The 23,662-nt window shown below is 42.9% G+C and overlaps 1 protein-coding gene across 2 annotated transcripts in view; it reads right to left on the reverse strand.

The window, feature by feature from the left end:
• The window catches only part of SH3RF1 (SH3 domain containing ring finger 1), a 166,970-nt gene that overhangs the window by 71,652 nt on the left and 71,656 nt on the right, over positions 1–23,662 (reverse strand). For both annotated transcript variants that reach the window (XM_050946178.1, XM_050946177.1), the window contains exons 3-4: positions 9,502–9,777; positions 7,935–8,030 (exon numbers count right to left, since the gene is read on the reverse strand). In XM_050946178.1, coding sequence (XP_050802135.1) covers positions 7,935–8,030; positions 9,502–9,777 — 372 coding nt within the window. The remainder of the gene's footprint in view (positions 1–7,934; positions 8,031–9,501; positions 9,778–23,662) is intronic.

Below are 23,662 nucleotides of genomic sequence, written 5' to 3' on the forward strand. Positions count from 1 at the left end.
TGTTGACCTGTGCGCTCCCCTACCCCAGTTCCTTCTTGGTGGCTACTCAGGCAGAGGGGTAGCAGAGTGGGTATTGGAATGGACATGTACAACATATCTCAAAGAACAAGAGTTACGAGAAGTTGAGAAACTGTTTTTTTCCCCCCTTTCGAATGCTTGTTCATGTCGATTCCAATTAGGTGACTCACAAACCCAAATTTAGGTGGTGAGGTTGGAGTCGTCCACTGATTGGAGTACTGCTCATTCGAAGGCCGCATCGTCTCTGGCCTGCTGGATAATCGCATAGTGCATGATGAAAGTATGGATGGAGGACCAAGTCACTGCTCTGCAGATTTCATGAGTGGCAACTTGCACAAGGAACACTTTTGATGAAGCCTACGCCCTGGTGGAGTGTGCAGTGATCAGAGGTGCGGGAAAGCCTGCCAGGTGGTGGCACTCATGAATACAGGACACTATCCATGAAGAGATGCGTTGTGATAATACCGGCAGAACTTTCATTCTGTCCACCACAGCCACAAATAAAAAACGGTTACCTACCTTTTCGTAACTGCTGTTCTTCGAGATGTGTTGTTCACGTCCATTACACATTAAGTGTGCGCACGCCGCATGCATGGACATCGGAAACGTTTCCCCTTAGCGGCTCCCATCAGGGGAGCCCCGCGAGAGTGGCGCCTCCTGCTGGTGCCTATATACCCCTGCCAACCTGACCCCCCTTCGGTTCCTTCTTGCCAGAGACTCTGACAGAAGGGAAGGAGGGTGGGAAGTATAATGGATGTGAACAACACGTCTCGAAGAACAACAGTTATGAAAAGGTAGGTAACTGTTTTTTCTTCTTCGAGTGATTGTTCACGTCCTTTACACATTAGGTGACTCACAAGCTTACCATAGGAGGAGGGTTGGAGTCATGGAACACTTGATTGAAGTACAGCGCTGCCGACCGCCGCATCCTCTCTGGCCTGGTGATGGACTGCGTAGTGGGCTGTGAATGTGTGCATCGACGACCAGGTGGCTGCTTCACAGATCTCCTGAAGTGGAACCTGTGCCAGGAAAGCTGCTGAGGACACTTGAGCCCTAGTCGAGTGAGCCATGATCACCAGGGCTGGCACTTGGGCGAGCTCATAGCACGTGCAGATGCAGTCCACAATCCATGACAATATCGGCTGCGCTGAGACAAGGAGTCCTTTCATTTTCGCCGCAATGACGATGAACAACTGTGTCAATTTGTGGAAAGGTCTAGTTTCCTCCAGATAGAACACCAAGGCCCTACAGACATTCAGAGTATGCAGGCTACGGTGACTTGGGTCCATGTGTGGCAAACAAATGACCTGTCCCATATGAAATTGTGAGACTACTTTAGGGAGAAATTTAGGGTGTGGCCTAAGTTGCACTTATAAAAAAAACTGTATAAGGGGGCTCCGAAGTGAGGGCCCTCAACTCGGACACCCTTCGTGCGGACGTAATGGCCACCAAAAAGCCACCTTCCAGGAGAGGTGAGTGAAAGAGCAAGAGGCTAGGGGCTTGAAAGGGGATCCCCACAAGCTTGGTCAGACCAGGTTAAGGTTCCAGGGAGGGACCAGAGGGCGTGACTAGGGAAACACCCTCTCCAGCCCTTTCAGAAACTGGGCTACCATGGGGTTGGAAAATAAAGAATGCCCCAACTCCCCCAGGTGGAACGCCAAAATGGCAGCCAAATGTACTCTAATTGAGGAGGGGGCGAGATCTTGATGTTTAAGGTGCAGCAGGTATTCCAGATAACTGGAATGGAGGCCTGAAGTGGCTGTATATGCTTTGGTTCACACTGGCAGGAGAACCTCTTTCACTTAGCGAGGTATGTCACCCTCATGGAAGGTTTCCTACTGCCGAGGAGAATTTGTCCCACCTAAAGAGAGCACTGGCTCTCCATCACATTCAACCACAGAGTTTTCACGCCATGAGATGCAGAGACTGCAGGTTTGGGTGGAGCAGGCGCTCATGGTCCTGCGTGATGAGATCTTGGTGCAGGGACAGGGCAATCGGATCGGCTACTGATAGCTCCAGCAAAGTCATAAACCAATGTTGGTGGAGCCAAGCTGGGGCGATAAGAATCATTACCGCCTTGTCTCTGCGAACTTTGAGGAGAACTCTGTGGATGAGCGGGAACAGTAAACACTGAGCGGGCCCTTGCACCCAGATAGAAGGCCGATATGGCAGCTAAGTGCACCCTTATTGAAGGCAACGAAAGCCCCTGCTGCTTCAGATGGAGGAGGTAGCCCAGAATGAGCAGCACTGAGGCTAGCGTCGGGGACGAATGGTGCTGCGCCGACCGGATTGAAAATTTCTTCCACTTGGCAAGGTAGGTGGCTCTCATAGAGGATTTCCTGCTGCCAAAGAGGACTGGTCTGACCTGGTCTGAACAAGAAAGCTCCATCAGGTTCAACCATGGAGCTTCCATGCCATGAGGTGAAGCGAGTCGAAGTCTGGATGTTGAAGACAACCATGATCTTGCATCAGAAGGTCTGGGAAAAGTAGAAGGGTTTCCACGGACATGTCTAGGAGAGATGTGTACCAGTGCTGTCGGGGCCAATTTGTTGCTATCAATATGACCTGAGCTCCTTCCCTCCAGATCTTGAGAAGTACCTTCTGAACAAGTGGTGTGGATGGAAAGATGTAAAAAAGAGATGGCCTCCCCATGAAAGGAGGAACGTGTCCACTCTGGAGCCCAGAATCTGATTCTGGAAGGAGCAGAACTGCTGGCACTTCTTGTTGTGTCGCATGGCAAATAGGTCTATCTGGGGAAAGCCCCACATCTGGAAGATTGAGACCATGATGTCTGGGCGAAGGGACCACTCATAAGCATGAAACAACCTGCTGAAATAGTCCGAAAGCTCTTTCTGTACCCCGGGGAGGTATGACGCTTCCAGGCATATTGAATGTTTCACACAGAAGTCCCACAGCATGAGGGCTTCCTGGCACAGGGGAGAGGAGCACGCACCCCCAGTTTGTTGATGTAGAACACTGTGTTTCAGTTATGATGGACAATACAACAGCAATGTCCCATTACGTGTTCAAAGAAGGTCTGGCATGCCAAGCGCATCGCTCTCACCTCTCCGACACTGATGTGGATAGCCAGGTCTGCCTGAGACAAGAGTCCTTGGGCCCTGCAGTCTCCCAGATGAGCTCCCTGAGCCAAATCTGATGCGTCCATCACTAGCAACAGAGAAGGCTGCGGAGCGGCGAAGGGAGCCTCTGAGCACACCTCCTGAGGGTCGAGCCACCACAGAAGGGAGTCGATGACTAGGCGAGGCAGGGTAATGATCCTGTCCAAGCTGTCCCAGCCTGGGCGATATACTGGCGTGAGCCACGACTGAAAAGATCGAAGCCTGAGTCAGGCATGCTGCATCACGTAGATACAGCCAGTCATGCGTCCAAGAAGCTTCAGGCAGTTTCTTGCTGTGCTGGTGGGAAACTGTGGTGCCTCGAATGATATGTCAGGGCCTGAAACCTTGTTTGCGGCAGGTATGCCCTGGCTTGGATCAAGTCCAGTACTGCTCCTATAAACTCTATCCTCTGGACAGGGGACACAGTCGATTTTGCTTTGTTCAGAAGGTGACTCAGGTTGTTGAAGGTGACTCTGATGAATCTGACCTGATCCTCCACTTGGGTCTTGGAGAAGTCCCTGATCAGCCAGTTGTCCAGGTACGGAAACACTTGTACCTGCTGCATGTGCAAGAACGCGGCGATGACTGCCATGCACTTTGTGAAAACTCGAGGTGCTGCTGACAGGCCAAACGGAAGGACTAGAAACTGGTAGTGTGTACCATTCACCACGAACCTTAGGTACTTCCTGTGGGGCTGAGTGATTGTGATACGGAAATATGCATCCTTCAAGTCGAGGGCGGTATACCAGTCAGCTGGTTCCAGTGATGGGATGATTGAGGCCGAAGAGACCATGCAGAACTTGAGTTTCTTCACGAACTTACTGAGTTCTCGCAGGTCCAAGATGGGCCTGAGGCCGCCTTTGGCTTTCGGTATAAGGAAATACAAGAAATAAAAACCTGTGCTCCTGAGGAATCTCCTCTACTGCCCTTAGAGATAGGGGTGACTGCACCTACTGGATACAAACCTGTTTGTGAGAAGGGTCCCTGAAGAGGGACAGGGAAGGTGGATGGAACGGCATGAGGGTACAGAATTAGATGGAGTATCCAGTCTCTACTGTGCAGAGCACTCAACAGTCTGAGGTGATACAGGACCATGCACGATAGAAAGGGGATAGTCAGGATGAGAAGGTAAGGCAGGATGGATCCAGCTGGGGATCTGGTGCACCATCCTTGACGGCACCTTCAAAAGGCCTGTTTCGGCCCAGAGGGTGGTTTAGATTAGTCAGAGCCCTGGCCTAAGGATGGGTGCAGTTGCCTTCTGCCATTCCTGTTCCTCCTCCATGAGCTGTCCTGACAGTTCTGCAGCTGGTAGAAGCGTGAAGGAGTGGCCTAAAATGTTTATGCTGTGTAGCCGGAGTATGGAGGCCCAGTGATTTGAGAATGGCTCTTGAATCCTTCAGGCTCTGCAGCCTTTTGTTGGTCTTTTCAGAAAATAGAACTGAAGGGGAGGTCCTGAATCATTTGTTGGCACTCATATGGCAAGCCTGAGACTTGGAGCCAGGAGCCCCACCTCATAGCTATGCCTGTGGCCATCACACGAGTAGCTGCATCCGTTGTGGCCTGTAGCAAAGCCCTGGAAATGAGTTTCCCTTCCTCCACGAGAGCTGAAAACTTGGAGCAGGAGTCCTGTGGCAACAGCTCTGCAAAATTAGCCATTGCCCTGCACATGTTGAAGCAGTACCTGCTGATAATGGCCTGCTGACTTGAAATGCGCAGTTGTAAGCCTCCAGTGGAGTAGACCTTTCTCTCAGAAAGGTCAAGCCTTTTCTCCTCCTGATTCATTGGGGAGGGTCCCTGGAAGCCCTGACGCTCACGTTGGTTGGCAGCACTGACCACAAGAGAGTCGGGTGTGGGATGAGTGTATAAATGCTCAAAACCCTTGGACGGCATGAAGTAGCATCTTTCATTGCTCTTAGCCATAGGGGCAACAAGGCTGGGATCTGGCACAGAGTTATCGTGGCATCAGAGATTATCTTTATGAGGGGCAGGACAATACGAGCAGGTCTGGAGGGGGCGAGGACGTCCATCATTTGATTTGCATCCTCCACTACCTCCTGTGCCTGAATGCCCATTCGCAACAATTGCGGCAGAACCCTGTTGTCCTCCTGGGCTGGGGCTGTGGCCATGTCATCAGCACTGATGTCATCCTCAAAGCCGGAATAGCCGTCAATGCCAGAGTCTATGCCAGTGCCAGAGTCGACGTTGTCGCCAGTGCCAGGGCTACCAGGATCCCCGAGCCCGGTTGCACTGGAGGCATTGAGATGATAGCACAGGGTGGTAATAAGCCTACCCCCGACCCTGCCAGTGTCAGTGGTACTGGTGGGGGTACAAACAAGGCCAAGGCTACTGACATCACCCTGGAATGAGACCCTTGGCTGAGACCTTTGTTTTGATGAAAAGCTCAGGGAGTCCAAAAGGGCCATTGTGCTGGGGGCTGCCAATGGGCCACGCTGCCGGGAGGTGGACTATCTGCTCCTACTCCTCCGGGACTGATAGCCTGACTCTGAAGTGTCTGAAAATGATGACTTCAGGGGAGCGGCACTTCTAGGCACTGAGCTTTCGCACCAAGGGCTCTAGGATCGATGTAGCTAGTGAATGTGCTCCAGTGCCAGGAAGTGGCGCGCCAGGGTCAGAGATCGGCAGGCCATCATAGCAGGCTTTCCTCTTGAAGGAGCCTGGGGAATGACCGGTGCCAACAACCTGCCCCATCTGGAAGGAGAGAATGGTGCCGAGAGGTGAAGCAGTTCTTGGGCCGCCTCAAATGCCTCAGGCATCGAAAGGAGGTGCAGCTCATGGCTCGGGCTTGGCACGAGAGGAGGGTCCGGACTCAAGCGCCCTTCCATGAGGGCAGGAGTCGGTGCGACCATCACCAGTGGAGCAGAACTATTGTGGCCCGACACAGTTCTCACAGCACCAGACTCCTTAGGCCTAGCAGGGGGAGAGCGACCCCTCTCCAGCCTCTTCTTGTCTTCCGGCAGCACGGTGCCTGAATGCAGCATATGAGCTGTGAGTGGAGCCGGGACAGTGCCGTAAGTCCTTACCCTTACCCAGCACCAGTGCTCATGCTGATGGTGCGGAGAGCTCCACACAGAGGAGGAGGTACTTGGTGGACCCAGGGTTGGACAGGGGGAAGAGTGTGGCCTCCATCAACAGGACCTTCAGGTACTGCCCTCTATCTTTTATAGTCCTGGGCCAAAAGGTCTTACAAATGGCACAACGATCCTTCTGATGGCCCTCTCCTAAATACTTTAGGCACAAGATGAGGATTGCTTCTGGGCATACTTGCTTCAGGCTTTGAAGCCTGGAGCTTCACCAGCATGCCCCAGTGTCGGGAGAGCATAGGAGGGGATTCCCCCTCACCAAAGGAAACTTATCTAACACTAACGAACTACTAACTATTAATGAACAATGGAAAACTAACAGAGAACAATGTAAGAAACTGCTAAACGCGCCTGTCGAGACAAGAGCACAGGGAAGTTCCAGCTAACCATCGCTGGCAGTAAGAAGGAACTCACGGGGTGGCAGATAGACAGGGCTCTATATTGAGCACCATGAAGGTATGACTCCAAGGGGCGCCCAGGCCAACCTGGCAGATGCTTGTAGGGGAAAAATTTTCTGGCTACTGTGCACATGATTGGAATTGATATGAACAAGCAATCAAACAAGAACTAGGAGTTACACTGTGCTGCCACATTCTGTGTAACTTTATGTGAATTACTTAACCTATGCCTCAGTTTCCCTGTCTGTAAAATAGAGATAATATTCACAGGGGTACTGAGAAGCTAAGTTCTTGAATGAATGTGAACTGCTCAAATACTACAGTGGTGAGTACCATAGAAAAGCTAATGTATAAATAAATGAAATTAAGCAGTGATGTGGGCCCAGCTCCCAGCTGAGTCACAGACTTCCTCTTTGTACTTGGGCACATCACTTAACCTCTCTCATTTCCATATCTGTAATATGGAAATAACATTTATTTTCTCCCACCCTCTGTCTTGCCTATGTAGACTCTAAAGTCTTCACAGCAATACACTATGTATATATACTGGCTTAGCACAATGGGACCTTAATGTCAATTGAGATCTCCTGGCACTTCTGCAATACGAACAATTATTATTACACCAGTGCTCCATAGCCTGTACTGGTTGCATTATGATTTTTCGATGGAATTTCAGGTGTTGGCTTTGTACTTTGAAGTCTTAACTGGTTTGGGCCTATATACCCAAGAAACCACCTCTCTTCCTGTTTAAACTTACCACATTTGCAACCAGCGACCATCTCAGCTCCCAGATCTGAAAGAGATTTGAGGCTGTTTTACAGAAAGAGTTCTCAACTTTGAAATTCACTCTCTTGTTTGGTCCACAATAGCCTAAATTTGCCGACCTTCAATGATGCTCATTTACTTCGTTGTGGTGGGGCATTAAGGAGAAAGGGAAGCTTATTTTATACCTGATTCTTTCATTTTTTCTATTTTGTGAGCAAGTGTTGGTTGGGAAGGACCAGATGCCTCGCAGGACACACAAGAAGGCAAAGTCCCTGCCTCAAAGGGTTTACAATGTAATATTAAATGTGATATAATGAACAAAGGCAACAAACAGTAGGGAGTGAAAATGGTGAGGATGCACATTCATTACATCAGCAAGTTTATGAGGTTACTCAGTTTACTCTTGTACATATATTGGATTAATATCATATGTTTTAGAATTATCGTCAGCATTTACAGTTTTAGAAAGACATATTTCTATTTAAAGTACTTTTCTTATAAGGCTTATTATAGGATGGCACAACTTTACTCACCTCAACATACGAAATGGGAAATATCCCTATCTTGTCAGCCAGCATTCCTTCAGCCCAGTTTTCATCTACTCGGCGAATCACAGTCAGCACATCGTCCTGTACACACATGAAGTAATTATGTCTCAGCTCAAATTAAGCTATTCATTTAATTTCTCTCCACAACACAAGCATCATCAGACAAAGGGGTACATTAAGAAGAATTCTATAGCAGGAGTTTCATTTTCACAATGTGAACCTGCAGTTTTTGGAATTAAAATAATTTCCAGTAGAGCTTCCTCATCTTGGTTAAGTCCTGCACAGCAGCCCAAGAACTTATCTCAGTTAGCTATTTTGGCTTCTCCTGAACAACAAACTGCCTGCTGTGCCAACTCTAGTGTATTCCATCAATCCCTGAATTGAATCTCAAACTCTTCTTACTTATAAGCTAGCTTGTTGCCCTCTGTTCCCAGCTGTTGCTTTTCTATTCATGTAAGAACATTAGCAAACTTAGAAAGCATAACTGACATCTCCATTGAAATACAGAGTTTTAGTTTTAAGCATGACTGCAAAGAACGTGTTATTTGCTCATTAAACTTATTTTGCCCTAGAAACATCATTAACTTACATTTCATTGAAAGACTCAGAAAAGCAAGGAAACACTTGTACTGATATAAAATTGAAGATTACAAACAACGCACACACTACTTAAAAATCAAAGCTGCAATGCACTATAATAACTAGGCTGATTATCCTTAGGAACATTAACATTTTGTTCAGTAAAGGCTATTTTCTGTTCACATGTAGTTGCACTGGTCTCATAAGAAGGAGAGCTGAATATTTAAGGCCTCCTGCTTTTATAGTTTCAGGTGCTCTTTGCATTTTTAATAGTTGAGGGCTGTAAAGACATCTAACTAGTTCACATGTCTGATCTTGTAACATTTTTTGTGCTGCCTGGCAAAATTAATGTACTATAAATTTGTAGGTAACTGAAAAACACAGTCCCAAACTATGGTTAAGTATCTTTTAAGAGTACTCTTCATAATCCTGGTGTTCCTATTAAAACGCCATATCATTTCATACCTTTTAAGACAGAAAAATAACTCAAATAGGAACAAAAAAAATAGACTCTTTTCCAAAAGGCAATTTTTATTCTTATGTAGTGACACAAAGCTTGCTGTTAGTATTAAAAATGTCCTGGATTAAATGAAAACTTGACAAATAGTATGAACTCTGACAACTAAAAATAAGTGAAAGTTTCCTCTGGACTGGGAATGCTTTAAATTCACAATTTAGACTCTCTCAAATTCAGAATGCATATTAAAGCAGTTAAAAAAGATGCGCTCTCAATTTCAATGGTGAAATCCTGAGAGGGGAAACAGTGTCTGTGGTTTAAGTGAGGAAAAGAAGTGGTATATATTGAAGAAATCCCCTGTGAACTTACATATTCTTGGCTTCTAAACATATCAGAGCTATCGAAGAATTTATAGGCAAGACTTTTAGAACAGAAACAATATAAGATAATCTAAGTCAATGAATAATTATTCAAACAACACCCTTTCTTTTTTAAGTCATTTCTACATGTTTTTACCTTTGAAAATGGTAAACAGTCTTTGTCCGCTTCCTTGTCTTTCACTTCAAAGTCATAAAGTGCTTTGCACTGAGGCGGAGGTTGAGGTAAAGGTTTAATAATCTGAACGAAGTTGGTAGGAAAAAAGCCATGGACCCCATTGACTTCTCCGTGGTACCAATTTTCATCCACTTGCCGACGTAAAATGATGATGTCACCTTTATTGAATTTAAGATCTCCAGGTTCTTTTCCCTCATAGGTATACAATGCTTTGGCACATGGTAACTGAGGTATACCCTGAAGAAGAAAAATACTAAAATTAGTATTTTATCTGTAAATAGGTGTGATAATGCTGTCCAAACATCTGAAAAGTGTTTTGAGATTGATAGATGAAAAGAATTATATAATAAAGCACAATTTATTATCTACAATAAAACCATGGCCAATTTTCACACTACTGATTCTAACAGAATTTCAATATGCTAAGTTAAAGAGTTAAATGTTCTAGCATAATGAGTTTGAGGGAAAAATGTAACTTATCCCTCACCAAAAAGTATGGTTAATATACAAATCTTTTTTTTTCCAAGAATTCAGCACTAAAACAGCTTGCAGTGAATCAGAGTCATTAACAGCCAGTACTCTGAAGATTAGAAAAAATAATGATGAGTTTTCAAAGACTCACAGAAACACAATTTGGCCAGAATTTTACAAAATAAACAAAGCACGTATTTTTGTTTGCAGGCAACTAACGTGAATCAGTCCAGCACTAAAGCAGAACATTTAACATTAGATTTGTTACCCTGCAGCTGGATTTTCTTCTTCTTCTCTTGACTGAATTCACACAGCAATTACGAGTTTGACATGTGTTCATTCTATACATTAAGTTTTTTTAAAAACATGATTTTGTAACAGGACACTTTTTTCAGGGCAAAATCCACTTGAACAAACAAAATCACAAATTCACTGGCATGCATAGTATAATAAAGGATATTTTAGACTTAATTGTATTTCAGCATTATTGGGTTAATGCAAAAAAATGTGGAAAGCCTGCATGCACTTATCTGAAAAAACTGTCACTAACCTGAAGCCACTCCAAAATCTTTTTGAATTTATTAGACTTATAGAACTGAAAGGCTGCAAAGGGCCTTGAGAGGTCATCTAATCCTTTCCTCTGTGCTGAGGGAGGACCCTGCAGACCTAGACTTGACAGGTGTTTGTTAACCTGTTCTTAAAAACCTCCAATGATGGCAAATGGCAAGTGGCAAATATTCCTCTCCTCCCCATCTCTCCCCCCTCTCTGCCCTCCCACTCAATAGTGGTTATGCTGAAATCATGCCTTGGTAATTGCAACTGACTCATGAATGTAACACTATTTACTTGATTGCTCAGGATATTGGAGCTATGAATCATATACTATAGAGTGTATCATAAAGGCTAATGCAAATTAATCTGCAAACAAACATCTGGCTATGTTTTTTGTATGATGTTCCTTTTCAATGAAACTCAAAGACTTAGTGGGCCAGGCTGTAATCAAGTTTCTCAAAAGGTGGTTTCCCACATTGGATAAAATGGATTCTACTCTGTACTTTCAAAAAGAACACAGTTCAATGAACTAAGTTCCTGTTCTCACTCAGACAGCCAGTGATTAAGGATAAATGGTTAAACGACTCAGAAGAGTAATAAAGCAAATGCCTTTTCCTTCTGTAACATCTGAAGGATAAAGTCACAACAATTGATTTTGATTGCACAGCACTATTCCTTTGAGTATAAAATATCAACAGCCCACCAGGGCACTATATCAAGATTCCTCTCATTTGGATGATCTGAGATCCAAGTCATGGCTGAGGCCTTTTTGGCCTTTGCCTTTATCAACCTTTACCAACTGCTGCCCTCCCTCTAAACTCTCAGAGGTTGTTCATCAGGCTACAGAGCTCTGAATATCTGCTGAGATAGAGTTTGCATTTCACTGAGTCTTTCACTTGGCTAAACATGAAAGGAGGGCTTAAGAAGAAAAATCTCTGCAGTCTACCCATACATTTGCAGCTGACATTTACCCCTACCAGCAACAATGAAAATAGTCTTAAAATGCATTTTAATTTTTTTTTTAAGATACTGTACCTAATACAGGTTTCTTACGGTTATTGCCTCAGGTTTTTTTTAAAATAACAATATCTGAATTTCTATGCTACAGTTTATATTATACAAACTATTTTAATTATTTTTAACCAAGACAGTAAAATGGACATTACAGGTACCCAAGTCTTTAAAGCAAAAGAAAAAAAAGTAATCTAAGACAATACATAAATATAAACAGCAACTTTATGACACCATAAAAAGACTCCTATCATATGCTATTTGCATTTGTTATGTATTGTCTGAGAGAGAGAGAGAGAGAGATTAAGTATAAAATCTTGAACAGTAAAAATCCCTCTGGCAGAGGCTACTTCTCCAACCTCATATATTTTGTCTATGGAACCTACAGGTTCACAGATTTTCCACTTTTATATTTACTCCATCTTTCTTAAGTCACCTTATCTTTACCTTTACTCTTAGCAACCATTTTAAAATTGATAATTAGCAATTGTATGTTTCTTTCATAACTTTAAAGCAAGCTATACTCTAAACTTTGTCAGTATAATAATTAGAGGTGTGATTTTTATGGCATTTCTATATGGGCAAAATCCCCAGTGTAGGTGCAGTTATAACAAAATAAAACTGGTTTTGTCAGTATAGATTGTTTCACTTGGGGAAACGAAATAAGCCATACTGGCAAAAGCAGTATATTTCTGGTATAAACTGTGTCTACAGTAGGAAGTTTTACCAGTATTGCCATATCAGTAGAGCTATACCAGCAAACCTTTTCTAGCATAGACCTGGCCTTAGTGACTCCTTCCTATCCACACTATCTTGCTCAGGTAAACCTGAAACTTTGTCTCTAGCTCAGGGGTGGGAAAAAATTTTGACCCGAGGGCCACATCTGGGTGGGGAAATTGCATGCAGGGCCATGAATGTAGGGCTAGGGCAGGGGGCTGGGGTGCAAGAGTGAGAGGTGTGGGACAGGGTGCGGGACGGAGTGCGGTGTGCAGGAAGGGGCTCAAGGCAAGGGGAACGGGCACAGGAGGGGTGCTGGGTGTAAGAGGGGGCTCAGGGCAAAGGGTTGGGGCACAAGAGGGTGCCATGTGCGGCGAGGGCTCAGGGCAGGAGGTTGAGATGCAGGAGAGGCTCAGGGCAGGGGGCTGGGGTACAGGAGGGGTTCAGGGTGCGAGCTCCAGCCCGGCGTTGCTTACCTGGAGTGGCTCTGGGGTGGCAGAAGCGCTCCCAGAAGCGGCTGCCATCATGTCCCTGCGGCCCCTACGGGGAGGGAGGGGGCGCAAAGGGCTCTGCGCGCTGCCCTTGCATGCAGGTACCTCCCCCGAAGCTCCCATTGGCCGCAGTTCCCCATTCCTGGCCAATGATCACCAAACAAAAATTTGGCAAAGAGTGGGAAAAAGTCATGAAAGGTTTGTGAACATTTTCCCCAATGTTTTTAACCAGTTCTACAGAAATGAGTAGGAGTCTTAAGGAGTGCAAATTTCTTTGGACACAACTTTGATTACAGTTACTGTGTTTAACAGAAGTAACTCTATTAGCAAGTACAGAAAAAAATGACTAGGAAATGGAGACTACTTCATGAAAAAATAATTGTAAATCAGGTGAGACCTGGTTTGAAGCTCTACGTTAATTTAATCAAAATTCGTATCTGTATGGCTATTTAAATTTGCAAATGGTACACAACAGTCAGTCATTTGTGGGAAGCCTAGTTTAGAAAAAAGTAGGAAGCAGCATAACAAATAAAAACCAACCCCATTGGCCAGTTTTTTAAAGGAGCTGAGTTCTTGCAGCTCCAATCAATGAAAACTGTAGCTGACCGCTATCTTTGAAAATCAGGTAATGTTTATTATTACTCAGTTCAGATAAAGAAAAGTCTCAATGATTGCTAGTTAAACTTTCTGTGTAGGGCTGATGGGATTCTAGTTCCACCTAACCTGATTCTTCAAGGTAAATTACAAAATTTCTCTGTGTTCCTGTATACCACTGCATTTGACAACTTATACCAGTACCTTTAAATGTAATGTGGATGTGACACACACAAATGCTATTTCTTGGCCGCCATCACCTGACATGGCAGAGAGTTACAAAAGTTAAATTCTCTCATCACATGACAGGTGTCAGCATCCATGGATTCCTGTGGCTAGATGACATTACAGATCTGATTGCCACACACATTATCATCAGTTAACTTGGCTCTTGATAGCATCAGAGCAACTCCATGACATAGGATATCTAGGGGTTCCCTGAGCATAACACAAGGATAGACTTTCTCCCTGCAGATAAAAGGAACTGATTTCAGAGTCAAGGATGCACTTTAATGGAGGGAATCATGGTCTGAAGTTGTGAGGTCAATTCTCCCCATCCTGACTTACAGATGTGATATCCACAGTGTAGCTAGGATATCAGTTTGCCAAAGCCCTGTGTTGTTCTGTTTGCCTCTGCTGCATCTGATATGCATAGAAAAGTCTTGCTACTATTTTTCCCTGGCTGGACTCAGACAGAGGATGTCAGTCTACAGCGTGTGAAGAGGTATGATCCCATGCCAACATAGCTGTGTTAGCAGAAGCCCCTAACACAGATGCAGTTTTACCAACATTACTGAGTTTTTACTGTTTTGCTCATGGGAGGAGGTTTAATATACTGATACAAAGCATAGCTTTGCCAGAATAACTGTGCCACACTAGGAGTGCTTTGCTGATACAGCACACTGGTAAAGTGTGCCTAGTGTAGACATAGCCAAAGTTTTCCAAATGCAATTATGAAAAAACCTGTGACCCAAAGGTGTTCTGGAAGTAAAAGTTAGCTATTAAGGATACGAAGGTACTTCAGAATTTGCTACATGAAGTCTTAAGAATCAAACCTCCTATTTCACTAGGAGGGTGGTGAAGCAATGGAATGGGTTACCTAAAGAGGTGGTGGAATCTCCATTCACAGAGGTTTTTTAAGGCCCAGCTCGACAAAACCCTGGCTGGGATTATTTAGTTGGGGTTGGTCCTGCTTTGAGCAGGGGGTTGGACCAGATGTCCTCCTGAGGTCCCTTCCAACCCTGATATTCTATGATTCTAGGTCCATCTATGCAGATAGTAACTATTGATGGCACTGTTCAGTTCATAGGGCAGATGGGCTGATAATATCCATAAACAAAGCAGATTTATTTAATTCTATTTATACTGAGAGGGTGAGTGAGATAGAGTGGTGTCTTGCCTATTTTACCAAGGTACTCACGGGACCATGGGGTCTGTAGCTTAAAGAAGGATGGCTGAAAGGAGAGAAGATGGTGTTTCTGTGCATAGATTTCTTTGGCAGATTATCACTGATAAACTTCATAAAAAGGCATTTTGTAAGAAGTGATTTGAAAGAGCAAGAGTTTGCTCCATGCTTGAAAGGAGACAGAGTAAGTTCCAGGTGTAAGAAAATGTACAGAAACAGGGCAAAGATCAGAGTGGCAGAAGAACTCAAAGGTGTGGGTAGGGTGGAAGCTTAAGTAGATTCAAGTGAGAAACAGGAGGAGAAGGAAGACATGAGAGGAGATACAACCATGAGCAAACTCTCACAGAGCTTTAAAAAAAAATGTAAAGTTTGAACATGAAGCAAAAAGTAAGAGGAAGCCACTGGAAGTCTTTGAACAATGGAGTGAATTGGTCTGAGTCTTGTGAAAAAAAGGTCTCTTTAGTCTCTCTAACTTGCTACTGCTGAGGCAAGAGAGGAGGGAGGGAGTAGGGTTGCCAACTTTGGTTGGATGAATTCCTGGAGATTTCATCACACGACAATCTTTAATTCCTGGCGACTCCAGGACAATCCTGGATGATTGGCAACCATAGCAGGGAGGCCTACAGAAGAGGAGGTGGCAGTATTCCAAGGAACACTATCAAGGATGACAGAATAAAATTTTATCTACAGTAGCTTAAGCATTATATATTTTATTTTCCATGGTCTTTGAAAGTTAATTTATTCCCCTCAAAATCCTGCAACCACCAAAATTGAAGGAACATTGTCAACTTGCAAAAAAAATTGTTCTTGTCTGAATTTGCTTTTTAAAACCAAACTTCGTTATAAAATAACTGCTGAGATTTCAATAACTTAAAGAAGAAAAGTCTCCTCCATGTCTTTACTGTGAGCAGAGTCATTTTTGCTATTTTATTAATGACCAGTTGCACTTCCTGCCCCTTACACTAGTATAACAAGATTCTGACAGACTGACCATACCCCAAAATATACTGAACAAGCTTCAGGAAATTCAGATCGGTTATTGATAGGGTCCTACCAAAATCACGGCCATGAAAAATACGTCACGGATGATGAAATCAGACCTCCTCCTGTGAAATCTAGCTATTGGAGGAGATGGGAGGGCCAGAAACAGGGGTGTCCCAGCCCGGGGCTCCTACTGTGTACCCAGCTCCAGCTGCTAGTCCCCTCCAGCCTGGGAGGGTCAGGACTTAGTCTTCGCCTGCACAACTACTTTTGGGAGGGTGGGGATGGGGAGCTCAGACCCAGCTTCAAGTACCTAGCCCAGCTGCAGGAAGCTCTGGGACTGCTGCTCAGTCACGGAGCTTCCTGCAACCCGAGCATGTTGCCAGAGGTGGAGGTGAGTCTGATCTCCTCCTCCCTCCAGTCCCCATCCCCGCTGCTGGGAGCACCCTACTGCCAGAGTAGTTACTTAGAAGTGGGTCTGATCTCTCTCTGAGTGTGGCCATGCAGCGGAAGCATCATCAGGAACCTCTTGCAGCAGAAATCAGGGTGGCAATCCCTTGACTCCCCACAATAGCTTTGGAACTGCTCCTCCCCACCCAAAATAAAAAGCTTTTAGGTCAGGACCCTCATGGTTACAACCCCATGAAATTTCACACATAAACATCTAAAAATGTGAAATTGACTAATTTTCAAATCCTATAGCTGTGAAATTGACCAGAATGAACCCCGAATGTGATAGGGCTATTGAGTCAAGTTCAACCTTACTGCATTAGGGTTTACACCTTTGGAGTAGAGTCTATTACAAATACAATTGTGTATGTGTTGTTATGGAATTGTATGTACCTCCTCTAGTAGGGAGGGGGGAATGCAGGGTCAGTTATCAGCCACTGAAGCCCCTGGGGGAGACACGCGTATACTAGTTCAAACTGGATTGTTCAGAGACCCACGAAGACGAGACTTTCGGATACAAAGCCTGAGTTTAGACTGATTCGTGGTCTTCTTCCTGATCCAGCAAATGGACAAGTCCATGGACAGCCACAATCCTTCGGGGAGGATTTCAAGGACAGGGGTACTGGGGCCTCTTAAGCCTGCGTGCTTGCTCTGAGCTGGAGCTCTGATGAACTGGTAACCATAAAGAAACCCCTAGTGTGGGGTGATGACTGGTAAGCTTATTAGAAAATGTGTAGGTTTTTTTTATTGTTTTTAATGTTTTCTCTGTCATGCTTTTTACCTTAAGAATAAAAGAGACATGCATTGGAAATGTTGCATGGTAACTTATATCTGTAGCAATCACTCTGTTATCAGTCTCTGAAGAGAAGAGAAGCACATCGGCTTAGGCAGACTGTCTTTGCTGGGAAATACACAGTAAAGGCAGGAAACTGTTCAGCTGGGAGATACCCTAGTCAGAAAGAAGAGGGATCTGTGTCTCCACTCAGGAGAAGCAACAGCTGGGGAGCTGGAAGCCTGAGAGTGGGTCCCCTTGCTGGATCACTGAGGGAAAATACAGGTGCAGTTGCCCTTAGCTGTGACAAACATTGCTCACAAAATCACTGATCTTGGGGACAAGGAGGAACATGTAAGTTCTTTGCCAGGCCACCAGGATAAGAGGGGGTTAACTAGAAAAATAGAACGAAAGCTCTTGCTAATTCAAGTTTGGGATCCAGGAACATGCCTTTTTCTGGGACCCATGCCTGAGACTAGGAGTTACCGGAGCTTGGTAGTGATAGTCAGGGAAGTCCCAGTCTTTTCTCACGAGACATCTGCATGGAGACATAGCTGTGGGGTGGGATTGTCTTCATTCCCTTGGAGTCCTCTTGGAACAAAGTTAACATTACAATGATGTACAGAGCTAGAAAAACCCATTTGCCTATTGTGGAGAGGAAAAGTTGCAAATTTTAGCTCTCCTTACTTTATACATAAATGTACATACTCTATGTGCACAGAATAAATGACACGCTCCATTTGATATTTACTATTTCTTGTTTTTTGAACTCCCTATGCTTCAAAGTGAGAGACTGCTTGAAATAAACTTTGTTTGAACACATTTTATGGTATTCTACTTCAAATAGCTTTTGAAAAGACAACTAATTCTGACTGAATAATATATTTCCCTTCAAATATACATTCCTGTGCACTCATTATAACAAAAGAATAGATGAACACAGAAGAGTGTTATATTGATGTTTTTTTCCTTGTGCAGAAAAGTTCAAATTTGCACCTTACATGAAGGTCAGCCAGGCTGTAAAACCATTACTCCATTTCCAGGCTAAGATAATTCGACTGTGGGAAGCTGCTAAAGCAGACTTAAATCTGGTACTGTATATTGAAACAGTGTACTACATTGCAGTCATTCTAATAAATCTTTCTTGCACTACTCAAAAGGGCATAATTGAGCCTGGGGATATTAGTGTGTGAGAACACAACTTAACTGTACAGGGCTCAGAGCATGCCATGGGCTTCTCATGGCTGATATATCATATGAGATGACGGCAACTCAGCCATCACTATCCTGTAACACTTTCAAAGCGTAGCCTTTTTAATAATCAGTTTTTAAAAGGAAAAGGTTTGTTAATTTTATGCAAGAAGGCAAAAACACTACTTGAAAAAAATCAGAAGTTTGGATTAAGAAAATGAATGATGAGCAAAAAAATGCTTTCTTGACCTCCAGGAAGGATTGTCAAAATACTTGCAAGTAAAAAACCCTGATTGATATCCCATTAATTTATTAAAATCCAAATAGTAATCTTGATTAAATACATTAATATTACAACACTCCACTACCTCAACTTGTAGTAACTTGCATCTGTTTACCATTCTCTCAGTAAAGTAATATTTCCTTTGAACCAGATTCTGTTCATCTTATGTTGATTAGTACCTTACTCTATGAACAATTCCAGTGATTTCAACGTACTACTCAACCCCATTAAGGCTGGCAGAATCTAGCTTTTATATTTTTCTTAAATATGTTGCCTATTTCTTGTCTGTCCAATAGTCTCAACTGGATCATGACGTTTATGTTTTACCATAACAGTTAGTTCAAAATACTTCAGTCATGTCACTTAATTTTTCTCATCCTTGTAATGCTGTAGCACAGGTCTTAGCAGGGGAGATGTGCAGGGTGGGTAGACAAAGCAGAGGTAGGTACAGCAGAACACATCTGAACAGAAGTGTTCTAAAACTTTTCTTACTTCTTTTCAAATTTTACTTCTTTCCAAATAAGATTTTCAGTGTCACATCTGAACAAGGGTAAAACGTGATGTGAGAAAGGAAGCTTACATTCAAGAGAAGGGCTTGTTGTCTGTTCCTGCTATAGAAAAATTAGTTCCTGAGACAGCCTGCTCGGTTTGCACTGCTTACATAAATACTGCCCCTACAGTTCATTTCAATTGCTGACATTTTTTGTAACTGGCTAATTACACAAACAGAACAGATCCACACTGCCACCAAAACTAGAAGCTATTTTAACTACTTAAAAAAACAGTTGTTCACCAGCTATGTTTGTAGTACTCCTGAAAGATGAATTTTTAAAAAGAACAAACAATTAGTATGCAGTTCTAACACAGATTAAATTTCTCTGTTTACAGATACTTTCATCTGGGATTTTCTTCTTTGATTACACAGACAGCCTCATACTGCACTTAAATAGCCACAAAATAGTAGACATTAATTATAATATGGTATTTCAGTCTTTCAACATCATCTGGACAAGTGCTTCCTCCTTTACACAAACAAGTTCTCTCACTGCAGAAGGCAGTTCTTCTCATTTTTAGCATTTTGTCAGACAAGTTCTCCTAAAGGTTTTCCTTTCCCCTTCCACCTTGCGCCAGCAAAGAGTTTGGTGCTCTCTTCATAAAATAAATTACATCTGAAATATAGGTCACTGTTGCATTCAGAAGCTCCAAAATTATTTTTACCAGTCCGTACATTCTGTTCAAGAAATATTTAATACATTTTTATTCTCAAACTGTATACAGAAATAAGGATGAAGGGGGCAACTCTCTTCTTCTTGGCTGTGACCAAGGCACAGATGAGACATTGAACTGGAGAACCAACTAAAAGCATCATTTTTCCTGTTGCAATAGGCAGTTAAAAATATGATCCGTCACACTTAATCTGTTTTAACTTGTTCACAAAGCCAGATGTACTTATATTTTTCTTGTACTTGTTCATACAACAGAAAAAAGTTTGTAACCCTAATGAATGACACTTGAGTGCTGTAGGTTCTGGTCAAGCGCAGCATGATGAAATGCTTTAATCAACAGTCTGTTTCTTCTTGGAAAAGGTTATTATAGCTTGTGCGTAACTATGAAACAAAGAGAGAAACAGGTTACTCACCCTAATGGAGTCTTTTTACCCTTTCAAAGGTGTTCCCTTAGCACTGAATGTCCTCTTAAGATGAAACATGATTGAACATACTTTGGGTACACACTCCTGTAGCCAGGGTGGTTTGGTCAAACAAAAACTTGTAGTGCAATTTAGAAGGGACCCTCCTCAGCACTGGAGACTGATAGATCTAGGAGAGGTATTGACTGAGGAGTCGGGAAGTACACTGTCAATTACAAGGGGGACATTCTGGAGCATCCAAATATTACTTATGATTGCCCAGATTTGTTCCTTTTGAGTTGTGTGCATTTACCTATATTGGTTGCAGTATTTAACATACTCATATTATTTGGTTCCAGTAATAGCAGAAGGTTGGGTGTGTGGTGGGACGCCAACCAAACAGCTCCTGGTGAATGCAAATTTTGAAGAATGGAAATTTAATTGCTGTTTGAGTTTGGACAGAAGGTAGGGGAGGTACTTCTCTCTCAGAATTGTGGGATTCGATGTAGAGTGGGGATTGAAAGACTCACTAGCAGAGATGGCCTGGAGTTCACCTCCATGGTGGCTCTATCTTGATGCTGATGGAATAGGGCTTTTGGTTCAAACTGCGTGTCGTTTCCTGGGTGGCCAGATAGCATCACTATCTGGATAGCTCTTTTGACATGAGTGTCTGCCAATCAGAACAGATTGTGGCTCATGATAAGGTGAAGCAGCTACTGTCACAATTTTCTGCAAAAACTCTTTCCCACCTTCATTTGTTTACATTGTTATTTATTTATTAAAGATAAGACCTTTCTGCCATAAACTTTTTTTTTTGAGGGGGGGAGGGGAGGAGAATTCCCAGGACCATATAAACAGGTATCACCTCTTACCCCCAGTTTGCTTGCTGGAAGGATATATAGTGAGTTCATTAACTTTCCTAAAAGGTATGGTCCTAAAAATGTTAATATTTCAGGATGCACAGAGCATACTCAATATGCTTGTGTTTATATGGCCCCATTAGTAAGTCTTTACTCATTCAGGGTTTTAGATTAATCTCGAAACGTAGTGATAATCTGACAATTTTAAGAAAAAATGGAACTGTGAAGTTTCAATATTACAAAGAACTTGTAACATCTAAGAATGGTAAATTAAGCTCCCAGGTTTCCATCAACATGATGACAAATTAAAAAATTTTGTATTTAGATATTTAATTTTACATGAGCCCCAGAAGGCTGAGAAATAGAACATCCCAGTGCTCTCAACACTTTCTGTGAAGAAATAAAATGTTTCTCACTAGAAGTAAGTGAACTCTGAAACTTTAAGAAAAGGTACCACCACTGTATTCAGACCTGTTCTAAAACCTGTACTTGTCAGATAATGAAATGGCTTGAATAAAATGACTTATGACAAGAATGAACTAAAAAATTTTCTGAAGGAAACATTCTGACCCTGCATTGGAAAGAAGATGCCCAAACACATTTTGTGCACCTTTAATTTTTCTGACTACTCTTCATAAATGTCTATAAATTCTCATTGACAAATTCCAGCATTTGCACGTCTTGGCTTTGAATTTTCTAGGAAGCAGAGGATTAATTATCGTTCTGACATTAATAGTGAGTGGACAGAGCAGAATTTGTTTGAGAAAAACCACTTGTTTGAAGTACTGATTTCTAATTTGGAAAAAAAGGATTTAATTCTACTACCCAATTGTGATGCATGACAATGAGAGACTGAAGCTAAAACAGGTTAAGGACCAAAAGTTGAAGGCTCTTTATCCTTCTCTCTGAACTACTGATTCTACCAAAGTTTTTGGGATCTCCCTCAAAAACAGAACTGAGCAGTGCTAGCTTAAACTAATCTAGCTTTAAGATTTACCCATGAGTTGGGCCAATACCATCATAGACATGAACTCTACCTCATGAGAGAGTACCCCTTGGTCCGTGCCTGTGACCAGGACTCCTAAATGGGCTTCAGCTCCACATCCTATTTTAGTACCTCTCTTCAGAGCAAGAAAGCTTGTTTATTTCTGAATTGGCTGTGTGAATTTCCTCAAAATAGTAAAAGATCAAAAAGATTTTAATTAAAAACAAGATTTATTAGAAAAAATATTATATTAAAATAAAAATAGATAAGGTAAATTGAGTAACAGCTTTATCTAAATAAAACACAAATGTATAAATCAGTACTTTAATCAAGTATGCACTTAGATCTAAGAATGCAGATGGCAATCTAAGTCCCTAAGAAGCGACAAAGAGTCCTGTGGCACTTTATAAACTAACAGACGTATTGGAGCATAAGCTTTCATGGATGAATTTACCCACTTCAGACGCATGTGCTCTGTCGCTTTTTACAGATCCAGACTAACACGGCTACCCCTCTGATACTTAAGTCCCTAAGGTGCTTTTGCCATCTCTCCTGAACACTGCAGCCTCTCAGAAGCCCAGCTCTATTGTCAATGTCTCACTTTTCCCTCTTGCAGTTTCTCCTCTCCTTGTTTTACTTTGAGTATCTTTCAAGTCAAAGGTGTGACTTTGCCCATTAGCATTCCAGAGGTACAAAAATATCCTTTGTAATTAGCATACTAACAAAGGTATTTACACTATTTTGGGAGGGGATATAATCCACTTATCCATAACTATGGACTGTTCTAACATCATTCAGTATTATATAAAAAATTTCTTTAGTGTTGTCAATCTCCTGTATACTTTACAGAGTTTAAGGCAAGGAAGCACCATTAGATCATCTAATCTGTATATGATAAGCCATTAAATTTCATCCAGTTTACCCCTCCCTTCCTGAATACAGTAACTTGCATTTGGCTAAAGAATCTCTTCCAGAAAGACGTCCAGTCTTGATATGAAGACTCCACCACTTCCCTTTGCAGTTTGAGCCAATGGTTAAACAGCCTCACTGTTAAAAATGTCCTGTATTTCTGAATTGAATTTGTTTGGCTTCACTTTCGAGCCACTGGTTCTTGTCACGCATTTCTCTGTTGAAGTGGAGAGCCTGTTATAACTCAGTATTTACATTCTATGAAGGTAATAATTCATTGTGAGTCACTCCTCAATCTTCTTTTTGATATGATTAACAAGTTCTTTATATCTCCCATAGTAAGGCATTTTCTCCAGCCCTTAAATAATTTTGGGGGCTCTTCTGTGTACCCTCTCCAGTTTTTCAATGTCCTTTTTAAAATGTGAACACCAGAACTAGATGCAGTATTCCAGCCACAGTCTTACCAGTGCCATGCACAGAGATAATGGCTAGTGAAGGAGAAAGAGAGCTCAGGAACAGGTTTGTGGAGTTGGAAAATGAAGAAGGGGCACAGCAGGTGGTCGCTAAAGGTGAGAGGCCAAGGAAGAAGAGAAGAGCAGCTAGTCCTATAAGAAGAGGGGAAGAGTCAATGGAGATAACTCCACCAACTATGAGCCCCAGGAGGATACAGGATGGGTTGCAGAGGATTGCAAGGGAGAATAGGAATTGAGAGGACTTGGAGCCAGATGGAACAGGGGATAAACTGGAGAATCGCACCATCACCAGGAAAAGGGAGGTCTACGTGATTAGGGACTCCTTACTGAGAAGAACAGACAGGCCTGTA

Source organism: Gopherus flavomarginatus, chromosome 3, assembly GCF_025201925.1.
Source record: "Gopherus flavomarginatus isolate rGopFla2 chromosome 3, rGopFla2.mat.asm, whole genome shotgun sequence".
In the NCBI taxonomy this organism is placed as follows: domain Eukaryota; kingdom Metazoa; phylum Chordata; order Testudines; family Testudinidae; genus Gopherus; species Gopherus flavomarginatus.